Source organism: Chaetomium globosum, genomic scaffold (assembly GCF_000143365.1).
Source record: "Chaetomium globosum CBS 148.51 scaffold_2 genomic scaffold, whole genome shotgun sequence".
Taxonomy (NCBI): Eukaryota; Fungi; Ascomycota; class Sordariomycetes; order Sordariales; family Chaetomiaceae; genus Chaetomium; species Chaetomium globosum.
The window spans coordinates 2,199,461-2,212,850 of NT_165977.1; the positions used below are offsets into that span (position 1 = coordinate 2,199,461).

Here is a 13,390-nt window from a genome sequence, read left to right on the forward strand (position 1 = left end):
TCCTTGTGTGCTTTTTTTGCTTTCTCTCGAGATGTCTAACCAGGTGGCTACTGCGTCTCGTGTCTGCTTGCTTACCTTAGTTGGCCGGCTGGAAGAATAAGAGGGCAGGTCATGGGAGGAAGAGAAAGAGGGTGATGGGTGGCTTAAAATAAGTAGGCGCTGCGTGGGCAGGTTAGTTGGCAGCCAGCCAGCCAGTCGGTTAGTATGTTGTAGATTGCTGGCGATCGTGTTAAGCTGGATAATGAATACCTTTTGTGATTTTGGAACTCTTAGGCCGACGTAGTATTATTCAAGTAAGTCATCAATTCCTGAAGACGCAACCGGAAGGCACCAGTAGAATGACTCGTAATGGTGATGGGAGCTGCTGGAAGGTGCCCCTTGTGCTTTGAGGACAACGCCACAGCGTAGGGAGCAAATTGTGGCGCAGTTGAAGGGTAAACAGTGGCTAGTGACAGAGGATCGCGTGAACCTTCAACACTCAACACGTAGCAGCGATCCATCAACGCAACACATCAAGATGGCTGAAATCGAGGATAGTAACGTGTCATTTGAAGAGGATGATTACAGGGTAACTTACCCCAACCTTCATCCCACCGCGTTCGTATATCACGACAAGCACTAACTCCTCCCAACAGGCGGCCTTCATCTTCAATGCCACCTCTGGAGACAGCACCAGTAGTAGCAAGCCAGCTGCTCGTCCGACTAAGAGACGGAAGGTAGTCAAGGCAGATGGGCCAATGTCGAAGGAGGAGCTGGGAACCGGACCTGGATTCCCTCCGCTCTTCAATGGCGCTGAGAGCCCCGATGCAGTTCGCCTGCGGAGGGAGCTCTTCGAGACGGCGTGGCCGGTTCTGGAGGGTCGCATTCAGGTTAGATGACACCTGCTCATGTAGTTATTATTTTCTAACGCTCTGCAGCACGTCCTGAGGGAAGCCAACCGCACCACCCTCGACCAGGTCTCGTCGTTCTTGCAGCAGGCGGCCGAGGTTGAGACGTAGGTCATGATGCGTTGAATCTAGCCGATGGGAAAAACTCACTAACTTGGCATGTGTAGAGAGAGAATCCCGGCGGGCTTCATCATCACCGGCCCGAATATCGCCTCCCAGGACCTCCTGTTTGAGCAGCTGGCCGAGCAGCTCTGCACAGCAACTCGGGCGCGCTTTGTCCGGCTGCGGGCATCAGAGGCGCCAAATCTCAAGGCCGCCCTAAAGAAGATTATCCGGGATGCCACGGCGAGGACGACTGATGGGGACGAGGATGTGGATGAGGTTATGCAGAGTGTGAGTTTCTTCTGGTCTAAGTAAGGGAGTGGAAGGAAACAATCGCTGACTTGTGCAGGGGAGGAAATACCTCGATTATGACCTCGAATCGCTGCACGTGTTTCTGAACCAGCAGCAGCAGTCAAAGCGGGTTGTTGTGGCGTTCCAGGACAGCGAGGCGTTTGAGAGCGGTCTGTTGACCGACTTGATCACGCTCTTCCAGTACGTCCATGTCTATGTTATCAAGGGAGAGTTTTAACTGGAGAGTTTTAACTGACTTTGAGCAACTAGCTCCTGGCGTGGCCGCATTCAGTTTGACCTGCTATTTGGCGTCGCCACTTCTGTCGAGCTGTTCCAGGCCCGCCTACTCAAATCCACCGCCCGCCAGCTCTACGGCGCCCAGTTCGACGTCGTCCAGGCCAACTCTGTCCTCGATAGTGTCATCAAGAGCGCCGTTGCCGGGACCCAAGCCAAGCTCCGAATCGGGCCGTTGCTACTCCGGAGTTTGGTGGAGCGCCAGCAGGACCAGGTTGCCGGCATACAAGTGTTTATCAGTTCGCTAAAATACGCCTACATGTGTCACTTCTACGCGAACCCGCTCAGTGTGTTGCTTGCGGGCGGTGACAACCTGAACCGCAAACTTCTGCAGCCAGAACATATCGAAGCTGTCCGGACTCTCGACTCCTTCAAAGCCGAGGCCGAGGCTGCGGTCGACGCGAGACAGCTGAACCACGCGCAATTCTTGATTGAGAACGATGAGTTTTTGGTTGCACAAATTCTTGAACAGGAGGAGAAGCGGCAGGCGTACCTACTGCATCTCCTCCGCGCCCTGCATCTGCTGACTTCTGCCGGCCTGACCTCGACTTCTTTCGCCGACCTCTACATCCTCGCTCTCGGTGACGGTATCAATATCGAGCAATCCTTCGGGACTTTACCTCTGGAGGACGCCGTGAAGCGGTTGGACCCGAACGAGTTCCTTTCGATCGCCGACCGCGTGCTAGCTGCCGTTAGAACCGGCAACCCAGACCTCGGTCTAAGCGGCTGGGAGTCAGATGCTGAGGAGTTTGTGGCCGCGTTAACAGACATTCGAGACGAAGTTGACGGCCTGGTGGCGCGCTCTAAGGAAAACCGCCAAGCCCTCAAAAGCAAATACAGCGCTCAAAGCAGGGTCATGCGCACCACAGTCGTTGCGCAGAAAGTCCAGCTCAGCCAGGACTCCGCAACTCTAACCGAAGAGGACAAAGCATTCACCAACGCCATCGACGCTTTGTTGGGCCTCTTGTCGCGGACCTTACAATGCGACCCCGTCGACAATCTCTTTCTTCACGAGGTCTGGGTCTTCGATTCCAAGTCGCCCTACCGCGACGTCTTTGTCCCCCGGCCGGCCGCCACCTTCGGCCGCGCCCTCTCCCGCCCGCACGACTACCTCGCGTGTTCGTGCTGCGGCGGAGCCAACGGCGGGCTCGCGTCGACGTTGCCCGCCACGGCCATCCTCTACCACCTCTATCTGGAGGCTGGCGCGCTCATCAACGTGGCCGATCTGTGGTCGGCCTACTACGCGCTTGTGGGCGAAGAGTCCGACGTCGGCATGGACGAGCGGTCGGCTCTCGTCTGCTTCTACCGCGCCCTGGCGGAGCTGCGGATGATGGGCTTTGTGAAGCAGAGCAAAAAGAAGGCCGATCACGTTGCTAAGTTGAAGTGGCTGTAGGCCAACCGGATCCGGATCCGGGTTCCCGACAATTTCCTCGGCGAGGAGAATGCATTGTTGGTGGTTGAGAGCGGCGGGGGGTTCTTTTTGGAATGCCCCTTCATACCCCGTGCTAGACAATGTCTTGGTTGTTCTCAGAGTGGTCAAAGGCGGGGCCGGGGGGCTAAAGATGTCTCGCGCGCCCAAGATAGCAGCAGCTCGACAAAGGTGTGGGTGAATGGATGTCCGATTTTGGAGAAAGGAGCGGTCTTCCAAAGGACTAGCATCCACTGTGGGAGCTTACAAGAGCACGAGACGTCCCCGGGAAGTTGGTGGTGGTTTCTGCTGATCAGAGTCATTCAGCATTCCATCCAACGAGAGCCACTCGTCTGTTGTCTGGAGACGACAGCCCAACTCCGGAAGAGACGATTATTTTCTGCTGCTGGCAGCATCTTTGTTAGAAGACCGGCTTCATCCAGCTACAGCTTTGTCACTTTCCACATCTCTTTCGGTCGGGGCTCATCCACGCAAGAAGCCTTTGCTTTTCCATCTTGAACGGATATCTTTACAATAATATTTCATTTCACCTGCTCTTGTCACTCAGACTACAGCTTGGATACCAAACAACCCCGAGTTGAATCAAACCAAACCACCACACCACACCACTTGATACATCGCCAGCACTACCCAGCCAAAATGGAACACCCATGGCACCAGCAACCCACCACTCCCTCCGACGGCCTCCCACCTCCCACCCCCGGCAGCAACACCTCCCAAAACCCCCCACCGCTCCTGACCACCCGCACCGCCCTCACCAACACCACTACCACCGTCACCACCCACAGCCTTCGGCACGCGTCGCGCGGCCACCAACCCCGCCTTCTCCGCCAAGCTCGCGCAAATGTCCCTCCAGCTCGCGCCCCTCGTCCAGCTCACCACCGGCGCCATCCACCCGGCCTTCCCGCGCACGCTGCTCTGCTTCTGGCTGCTGACGGACGACCAGCTCGAGTCGCTCGCGCACTTCTACCACCAGCGCACGCCCTGCCGCTGGACGCGTCAGTACCCGTGCCCCGTGGCCTGGCCGCCGGGCCTGAGCCTGGAGGAGAAGAGGAGGAAGCTGGGGAGGTTTATCGGGCTGCGCGGGTGTGAGACGCCGATTGGGGAGTTGGTGGAGAGGGGGGTGCTGGAGGTGCTGGGGCGGTCGGAGGCGGAGATTTTGGAGGCGGCGAGGAGGGCGCGGGAGGAGGGTTGGGGTGCTGGTGGTGAGGGGGGGGATGAGGTGGAGGAGGTCAGGAGGAAGATGGGGTGGCATTGAGGGCTGGTTGGTTTTGAAGTGTTGGTTTTTTTTTTGTGTGGTTTCTTTGTTTGCATGGATAGCATCTTGAAGCGAGCGCGGTTGTTGGATGCATGGTTATTGGTGTTGGCTGGTATTGGAAGGGAGACTGATTGATATTACTCGAACCAGAGTACATTCATAATTGAGGGCGGAATTTGACTAAACTACACTATTTGCCTCGACTACTTTGGGACTTGGAAGCAAGTCGTATCGAGGGTGTACTTGACAACATGAGCAAAACCATATACACTCTCAACGTGCACAGAAAGAAGCAAACATCCACCATGACCAACCATCTCTTTAAACAAATACGCACACCAGCAAATAACTACCGTCGTCGTTCAACCACGGAATGAAAACAATCCAAGGCAAAAACCCCCATGTCCCACCCAACGCCATGCACGATGCTGTCGACGGCCCAGGCACCCTAGTACTACCAACCAACAACCTCTTTTACTACTATACAGCGCCTCTCCTACAACCGAACGCGCGCTCGCCCGGCCCGGCGGCCCCCCGCCAAACTCTATTTCTTGCCGCCCTGCTTCTTCTTCTTGGAAGCCCCCGAGGGGGAGGCGGCCGACGGGGTGTCCGTCTCCACCAGGACGGGCTCGTCCTCGCTGCCGGCCACGCTGGACTTGCTGTTGGCCTGGCCCTTCTCGGACCCCTCGTGGTCCTGGCCCTCCTCCGCCCCGGCCTCGGCCTCCAGCTCCTTCATGAACTCCGTCTTGATGTTGCTCCGCCGCTTCTCCCACCACTCCTTGTCCTTCTCCGTCTGCGCCTCGATCTCGTCGATCCGGTCCCGCAACGCCTTGTTGGCCGCGATCTCGTTGGCCGATTGGAAGATTATTTGGCCCCAGTTCGGGACGAGCGCGTTGGCCTGTTGGGGGTTGTTTTGTTAGATGGGGGTTTTGTATGGGGTGGGAATTGGGGCTAGAATTGGAGCTGGCCGTACCTCCATCACGACATCCCGCAGCTCCTCCTCCATCTCCTTCTCGGCGCGCTGAAACCGTTGCCATAGGTCATCGCCGACGCTCCCCCGCTGCAGCAATGAGCTGCAGGCTTGCTTGGCGGTACGGATCTGGATGATGCGGTGGATGTCCTCAACGGCGCGCCTGAGAAGCGCGGCCCGGATGACGCTGTCGGGGACCTTGGGCGTCTTCTCGGACCCCTCCTCGGGCTCCATGTGCAGCAGCGACAGGTAGATGTTGCGTTGGAGATGCGGCCCGAACCATGGCGCGAGGTTAGCGCTCTCGACTAGAGAAGGAGATTGTCAGTTTTGTTTCATAGCCAGTGATGGAATTGCCCACAACGGACAATCGAGTCAGAACATACAGGCTTTCCTCTTGCGGTAGACTCGCGAGAAAGTCATGAAAGTGCCAACCAGCACCCCCAGGTACGCCAGGGGCAGCAGCAGCCCCCGCCAATCGATGTCGAACATGGCACTTCTGGAGTATTCCCTGAACTGGGAGGAAGGACGCGGTCTGAATTGTCGGGGTTTGGAACCGTGTCGCGAAGCACAAGGGTGAAGATTTGGCTGCGTGGTTGAGAAGGTCTGTGTGCTGTGCAACTGTCAACTGTAAAGGTGGCCTGCATGTGCCCTGCCGAACAAGGCAAGGCCCGAAAGAACAGCTTGACAACTTTCGAGTCTTGGCGACCGACAACTCGACAAGGGGCCAAGGGACAGTTGCCGCTGGGCCAAGTCGGCTGATATGACTGATATGACTGTATCGAGGGATCCCCCACGATATGCACTTATCACGCTATGAGTTCGAGCACAGCTGAGGGTGGGGCGGAGGGGCAGCTCTATCCAGGCAGCTTGCATGACGAAGGCGTTCTAATGTTCGTCACCTTACTTAGCTCTACATTAAGTTTCAACAAATTATTTGAACACAGGACCTAGCACTGCCCGAGAGATCTACACTATCCATTTTCTCAGGCAATAAAAAGCTAGAGCGCAAAGTCTCGGCACAAACTATTGACCAAGTGAACCAACTATTACCGTTCCACCTTGGCCATGTTGCTACGATTGCGCTCCCCCGATGGCATGTTCCGCCTAACGGTGGAAAAGGACGATACATTTGGTGAAGTCGTTACCAAGGTACTCAACAGATAGTTGCTGTTGTTTCACCACCTCGAAGCTAACAGTCACAGCTTGTCCCACAGCTTCCCCCGACGGTCGATCCAAAAACCATCACCCTTTCGAACCATCCGAGCGGCGGTGATGCGAAGAAGATTAGTGAAATTTCTAAGTTTAAAATTACCCAGGTTGGGTTAAGGCATGGGCTCCCGCTCCTCTGGCGAGGCGTTGAGACGGCGCAATATGGATCACCGAGACTGACACACATCTGCGGGATAGCCACGGCGACCTGATCTTCGTCAGCTACCAACACCAAGAATCGGTGGCAAATGGCGATGTAGCAGGTGATGGCCAACCGACCTCGATCGAGTCATCCACAAACCGCCTCAACGGAAAACCGATTCTGCCGACCGAAGACCACCCGATCGACCCGCCGCCCAACACATCTGCCGAACGGATCAAGAACCCCTGGGAGGTAGTCAGGCAGTCTCCGCTGGACGATAGGCTAGACAGGCGAGATGGCAAGATTCCAAGGAAAAGGGATAATAAGATGTGCCGCCACGGGGCGAAGGGCATGTGCGACTACTGCATGCCCTTGGACCCTTTCAATGCCCAGTATCTCGAAGAGAAGAAGATCAAGTACATGTCGGTACACGCCTACATGCGGAAGACCAACTCGGCCACAAACAAGCCAGAGCTCGGGAGCTCCTTTATTCCTCCACTCGTCGAGCCCTACTACCGGGTGAAGCGCGACTGTCCCTCGGGACATCCCGAGTGGCCCGAAGGCATCTGTACAAAGTGCCAGCCGAGCGCTATCACACTTCAGCCACAGCCGTTTCGTATGGTCGATCACGTCGAGTTCGCCTCACCGCCGATTATCGATAAGTTCCTCGACGCCTGGCGACGGACTGGATCGCAACGCCTAGGCATCCTTTACGGCAAATACATGGAATACGATGTGGTGCCGCTTGGTATCAAGGCTGTGGTTGAGGCTATCTACGAACCCCCCCAGGTTGACGAGGTGGACGGTGTTTCGCTCAACCCCTGGGAGAATCAGGAAGAGATCAATACCATTGCTAGGTACTGCGGGTTAGAACAGGTCGGCGTGATCTGGACGGATCTCGTCGACGCGGGAATGGGAGACGGCACTGCCGTGTGCAAGCGCCACGCAGACTCCTATTTCCTCGCTTCTCAGGAGGTTGTATTTGCTGCGAGGATGCAAGCCCAGCATCCCAAGCCGAGCAAATGGAGCGACACCGGCCGGTTCGGCTCCAACTTTGTCACCTGCATTATCTCGGGCAATGAGAAGGGCGAGATTTCCATCTCGGCGTACCAGATGTCGAATGACGCTGTCGAGATGGTTCGGGCAGACATTGTTGAGCCCTCGGCTGACCCCACCCAGATGCTCGTTCGCGATGAAGAAGAAGACGACGGCTCGCCGAGCAGGACGCGGTACATCCCGGAGGTGTTCTACCGGCGAATCAATGAGTACGGCGCCAATGTGCAGGAGAACGCAAAGCCAGCGTTCCCGGTCGAATACCTCTTCGTCACCCTCACCCACGGGTTTCCCGAGGCGCCGAAACCAGTCTTCAATAACATCACGTTCCCCATTGAAAACAGAGAGTACGTTGGCGAGGCTCAGGAAGTTTCGGCCGTCGCCAAGGCGTTGCGGGTCAACCAAAAGGACGACAGCATTAACGTTTCTGACTTTCACCTCCTCTGCTACATCCACGCGATGGGTGTTCTAGCCAAGGTATGCACGCAACTACCCCCCCGCACAAGCACCTACCCCTTACTAACGTCAACCCCCTCCACCCAGGAAGAAGAAGCCCTCCTCTGTCGGGTCGCTACCCAGAACGACCTGGCCGAGTCCTTCCAGCTGCGGTCGACCACGGGGTGGCAGACGCTGCACATGATCCTGCAATCCACTGGTGAGAGACTTCCCAAGCGGCCCCGGCAGTCCGAGGACGCCGGTAACGGGGCCGGCGCTTTTTCTTATCCCAATGATGGCGACGCCCGAGAACCCCTTGCTAAGCGCTTTGCTGCTGTCAGGCTGAACGGATCCCGCCGCGACGACCACCCGGCCTAGGTTGATCGGCTCGGGCACATGCATACATACATACATATGCGACGAGGACCGGTTTGGACCATGGAGGATCGTTTGCTTACGGTCGGGCTCGGGCTCGGGCATGCTCGGAATGAGGCAGGGTTTTTTTATGGCTTAGAGGATAGGGATCGACATGGCGAGGAGGGGGGGCTAGGATGGATAATGCAGGTTTGGAGTTGGGTTGTGTCTGGGTAATAGACAGCAATTGCACAGAACTGGGTGGCTACTTCCATACTTAGTGGGTGCATCCGGAAACCCACGGATGATAACAGGCTCCTTTTCACGAAACGAACCATGATTTCAATTGTTGGCTCCTTATATGTGATCGATGGCTTGCGTCCAATGCTGTTTCAACGATCAAGTAAGCGAACTCGAGGACATATCTTGATTCACACAAGAGGGTATCTGCTATCCAACAACACACATTCCAACCATATCCCATGATCCATCCATCCCTATTTTGGACATCAACCACCGTGATGAACAACCGATATAGCAGCGCACTCAAGCCCTTCATCAAAACGTGTTGCTAGGAAGCTCGCCGAAATGAATTATATGAGACAGACCAGAAAGTTAAAAGCAGATCAATGCCCATCCATCCCCGCTATGGATCCAAAGCCCTCAAAAACGCCCCTGACTGTCTTTTTTTGTAATCGAAACAACCCCAGCATAAGCTGGCCTGGTAGAGAGAAGAAGGTATCAAGTGGTATATGTATTTACAGGGGCTTGCCGCCAATGAACTCGGACCACCTGCGCACCTCGGAGGGGATGCCCTCGGGGCGAGGGAGCTTCTCGCTCATACACTGGGCGAAGAGCATGGCAGTCTGCGGTGGACGGTTAGCTGTGTCACGACAAATGCGAGGAATTAGGGGAGGATGGGACTAACCTGAGGCTCCATGAATAGCGGGACGCCAAAGTCGACGGCGTTGCGGCGCATGACGTAGTCGACGTCCATGATGGTCTTGCCGCGGGCCTGGGCCAGGTTGAAGACGCCCTTGATGTCGTACTTCTTGAACACCTCACGGAGGGCACGCTTGTCTTCCTTGGGGAACTCAATCACCTCGACATTGAGCTTGTGCTTGCTCGTCGACTCGAGGAACTGCTTGACCTCTGCGTCGGCAGCGTACAGCTTGTAGCCGAGAGGAGCGAGGTAGTCCACAACAGTGGTCAGCCAGCTCTTGCCCAGCTCGCCGCCAAAGAGGATACCCTCGCCAGGCTCGGGCACACGGAAGTTCATGGCTGACTGCAGCGAAGACCAGTAGGCCTCGACCAAGTTCTTGCCGAAGCAAGCCATCTCGCCAGTCGACGACATCTCGACACCGAGGAAGGGATCGGCACCGGCCAGACGGGTCCACGAGAACTGCGGCACCTTGGTCGCGAGGTAATCACGCTTGACGGCCATCAGGTCGGTCGGTTCAGGCACGTTCTTGCCGACCAGAGCCTTGGTGGCAACGTCGATGAAGTTGGTACCGAGAACCTTGCTCACGAAGGGGAAGGAGCGCGAAGCACGCAGGTTGCACTCGATAACCTTCAACGCCGGCAGACCGCCGTTAGGGTCGTCGACCTTGATAATTTGCATGTTGAACGGTCCGGTGATCTGCAGAGCCTGGGCGATCTTCTGAGCAATCTCCTTGACGCGCTGCATCGTGGACTCGTCCAGCTTCGCGGGCGGGAGAACCAGGGTGGCATCGCCAGAGTGGACACCGGCCTGCTCGACGTGTTCACTAACGGCGTGGACGATCAAGTTGCCCTCGGACGCGACACCGTCGAGGTCGATTTCCTCGGCGCCCTCAATGAACTTGCTGATAACCACGGGGTGGTCGGGCGAGACGTTGGAAGCCGCCTCCAGCTTGTCCTTCAGCTCGTCCTTGCTGCGAATAACAGTCATGGCAGCGCCAGACAGCACGTAGCTGGGACGGACAAGAACGGGGTAGCTGACCTGGTCGGCAAACTCCTCAGCGGCCTTGACCGAGGTGAGCTCCTTCCACGCCGGCTGGTCAACACCGATGCTGTCGAGAATCTCGGAGAACTTCTGCCTGTCCTCGGCCTTGTCAATGTTGCGAGGGTCCGTTCCGAGGACCTTGGCGCCCCCTGCCTCCTGCAGACGGAGGGCAATGTTCTGGGGTAGCTGGCCGCCCACAGACACCACAACACCGTTGGCGTTCTCCAACTCGTAGATATCCATAACACGCTCATAGCTCAACTCCTCGAAATAGAGTTTATCCGCCGTATCGAAATCAGTGGAATAGGTCTCCGGGTTGTACTATTAATGCGGGTGTTAGTATCAAAACTGTTCACATTGTACGTCGAAAACGAGCAAGAAAAAGAAAGAAAGAAAGGGAAAAAAAAAGGAAAAAAAAAAAAAGAAAAAAAAAGTATTATAAAAAGGGGAGTTTGTTTTAGTAAGATAAAAGTTAAGAGATTTCACTTCTCATCATCTCTCATCTTCTCGCGAACTAAACGGATGAGAAGGACCAACAAGTAGATCAAGAGAAAATAATAGGCAAGCGAGAAAAGAAGAGAAACAGAGGCAGTGATCAAGACGACGGCGACGCCGGCGAAGGTGAGAAAAACGAGGAGGTGGACGTTAAAGACGAGGAATGCAGCGAACCAGACCGCAAAGATGGGACCGAGAAAAAAGACGGATTGGCGTGGTGGTGGTGTACTTACGTTAATCATAACCGTCTTCTCGCCCATCTCCCGCAGGGCGAGGGTGGCGCTGACGGCACACCAGTCAAACTCGACAGAGCTACCGATACGGTAGACGCCGCTGCCCAAGATGACAGTGCCCTTGTCCTCGAAGGTAACATCGTGAGACGAGGCGTTGTAAGTGGTGTAGAGGTAGTTGGTGTCGGCAGGGAACTCGGCCGCAAGCGTATCAATCTTCTTGACCCAAGGGCGGATGCCGAACTCAGACCTGCGGGCGCGGACCTCGTCCTCGGTGCTGTTAACGGCCTGAGCAATCTGCTTATCGGAAAAGCCCATCTTCTTGGCCTTGAGGATGTGCTCCTTCTTGAGGCCGCGAAGGCTGCCAACCTGCTGCAGCTCCTTGGTGCAGTCCACGATGTTCTGCAGCTTGTACAAGAACCACTTGTCAATCTTGGTGAGGTCGTGGACGCGGTCGACAGTGTAGTTCTCGTGGAGCATAGCCTGGCCGACGGCCAACCAGCGACGGTCGGTGGGGTTCTGGAGCTCGTAGTCGAGATCCTCAAACTTCTCGCCCTGGAAGCCGACGAACCTGGGGTCAACCTGCCGGATGGCCTTCTGGAAAGACTCCTCGAAGGTACGGCCGATGGCCATAACCTCGCCCACAGACTTCATGGCGCTGCCAATGTCCCGCTTCACGTGCTGGAACTTGGACAGATCCCATCTGGGAATCTTGGTGACGATGTAATCGAGCGAAGGCTCGAAGTTGGCGGTCGTCGTCTTGGTGACAGCGTTGGGGAGCTCGGGAAGGGTGTGGCCCAGGCCAATCTTGGCAGCGGTGTATGCCAAGGGGTAACCGGTAGCCTTGGAGGCCAGAGCGGACGAGCGGGAAAGACGGGCGTTGACCTCGATGACGCGGTAGTCGAGGCCATCGGGCTGGAGGGCATACTGGACGTTGCACTCGCCAACGACGCCCAAGTGCCTGACAATCTTGATGGCAGCGGAGCGCAGCATGTGGTACTCTTCATCGCTCAGGGTTTGACTGGGCGCAACGACAATGGAGTCACCCGTATGGATACCCAACGGGTCAAAGTTCTCCATGTTGCAGACTGTGATGCAGTTGTTATTCGCATCCCGGACAACCTCGTACTCGACCTCCTTCCAGCCCTTGAGCGACTTCTCGACCAAGATCTGGGGTGAGAGAGTAAGCGACCGGGCAGCCATGTTGCGCAGCTCCTCCTCGTTGTTCGCGAAGCCGGAGCCCAAACCGCCGAGCGCATAGGCAGCGCGGACGATGATGGGATAGCCGATCTTGTTAGCGGCCTCGAGAGCCTCGTCGACCGTGTTGACGGCAATGGACTTGGCGATAGGGATGTTGATCTCGTCAAGGGCCTTTGCGAACAGGTCTCTGTCCTCGCTGAGTTCTAGTGTCCTGACGCTGGTACCGAGGACCCGGACGCCGTATTTCTCGAACAGGCCGAGCTTCTGCATCTGGACACCGAGGTTGAGGGCCGTCTGGCCACCGAAGGAGAGGAAGATGCCATCGGGCTTTTCCTTCTGGATCACATACTCGACGTACTCGGGGGTGACGGGGAGGTAGTACACTTCATCGGCGAGGGTGTGGTTCGTTTGGATGGTAGCGATGTTGGGGTTGATAAGCACAGAGGCCACGCCAGCCTCTTTGAGGGCCTTGAGGGCTTGCGATCCTATATGGGTAGGCCATGGTCAGCTTCGAGTTTCCCTCAACCCGTCCTCGGGTGACTCATTGTTCACCGCCCTGAACTATTGCCATGTGCTCTCGTGACAACATACCTGAGTAGTCGAACTCTCCGGCTTGGCCAATGGCAAGACCACCGCTGCCAATGACGAGAACCTTCTTGACGTCGACGTGCTCCTTGGGTTTTACCACTCCGCTCGCGAGGTAAGCCTTCGGATCCGGAGCGGGTTGCGCCGCGCCGGCACTCGCGAGGGCCCTGGAAGCAGAGAACAGGCGTTTTTGGCTCAACCGAGCGGTGATAGTAGACTCGGCTTGTGTGCGGAAGAGGCCATTTTGGGTGCCAGCGGTCAGGGACCTCAGTTGAGAGGACGTGACTGGGATGCGGCGACCATGACGGAGGACGGCAGGAGCGCGGCCCGCCTTGCACACGGCCGACAACATAATTCGGAGGAAGCGACTGCGGAAGCGGAGGCGCTTGTTCAGTTAGGAACCCGCTTCAAGGTCGCAGGCAGCACTCCAGTCCTTCGTTTTTGTCAATTGACAGTGTCGCGTGTCTTCTGG

The 13,390-nt window shown here is 56.4% G+C and overlaps 4 protein-coding genes across 4 annotated transcripts; 2 read left to right on the forward strand and 2 right to left on the reverse strand.

Annotated features, from left to right (window-relative positions):
- Nucleotides 1–517: 517 nt before the first annotated feature.
- CHGG_02828 (uncharacterized protein) lies at nucleotides 518–4,261 on the forward strand (the record flags this gene model as incomplete). The annotated part of the gene is made up of 8 exons (XM_001229343.1): nucleotides 518–568; nucleotides 636–848; nucleotides 918–994; nucleotides 1,055–1,280; nucleotides 1,339–1,481; nucleotides 1,551–2,963; nucleotides 3,106–3,176; nucleotides 3,792–4,261. The coding sequence occupies 8 exons, from the start codon at nucleotides 518–520 to the stop codon at nucleotides 4,259–4,261; spliced, it is 2,664 nt and encodes an 887-aa protein (XP_001229344.1).
- Nucleotides 4,262–4,805: 544 nt separating this feature from the next.
- CHGG_02829 (uncharacterized protein) lies at nucleotides 4,806–5,720 on the reverse strand (the record flags this gene model as incomplete). The annotated part of the gene is made up of 3 exons (XM_001229344.1): nucleotides 4,806–5,159; nucleotides 5,235–5,536; nucleotides 5,615–5,720. The coding sequence occupies 3 exons, from the start codon at nucleotides 5,718–5,720 to the stop codon at nucleotides 4,806–4,808; spliced, it is 762 nt and encodes a 253-aa protein (XP_001229345.1).
- Nucleotides 5,721–6,296: 576 nt separating this feature from the next.
- CHGG_02830 (uncharacterized protein) lies at nucleotides 6,297–8,448 on the forward strand (the record flags this gene model as incomplete). Its single annotated transcript, XM_001229345.1, has 3 exons — nucleotides 6,297–6,380; nucleotides 6,616–8,112; nucleotides 8,179–8,448. 3 exons carry the CDS (start codon nucleotides 6,297–6,299, stop codon nucleotides 8,446–8,448), a joined length of 1,851 nt encoding a protein of 616 aa, XP_001229346.1.
- Nucleotides 8,449–9,182: 734 nt separating this feature from the next.
- On the reverse strand, nucleotides 9,183–13,270 carry CHGG_02831 (uncharacterized protein; the record flags this gene model as incomplete). The annotated part of the gene is made up of 4 exons (XM_001229346.1): nucleotides 9,183–9,290; nucleotides 9,353–10,729; nucleotides 11,137–12,818; nucleotides 12,925–13,270. 4 exons carry the CDS (start codon nucleotides 13,268–13,270, stop codon nucleotides 9,183–9,185), a joined length of 3,513 nt encoding a protein of 1,170 aa, XP_001229347.1.
- Between the last annotated feature and the right edge of the window lie 120 nt (nucleotides 13,271–13,390).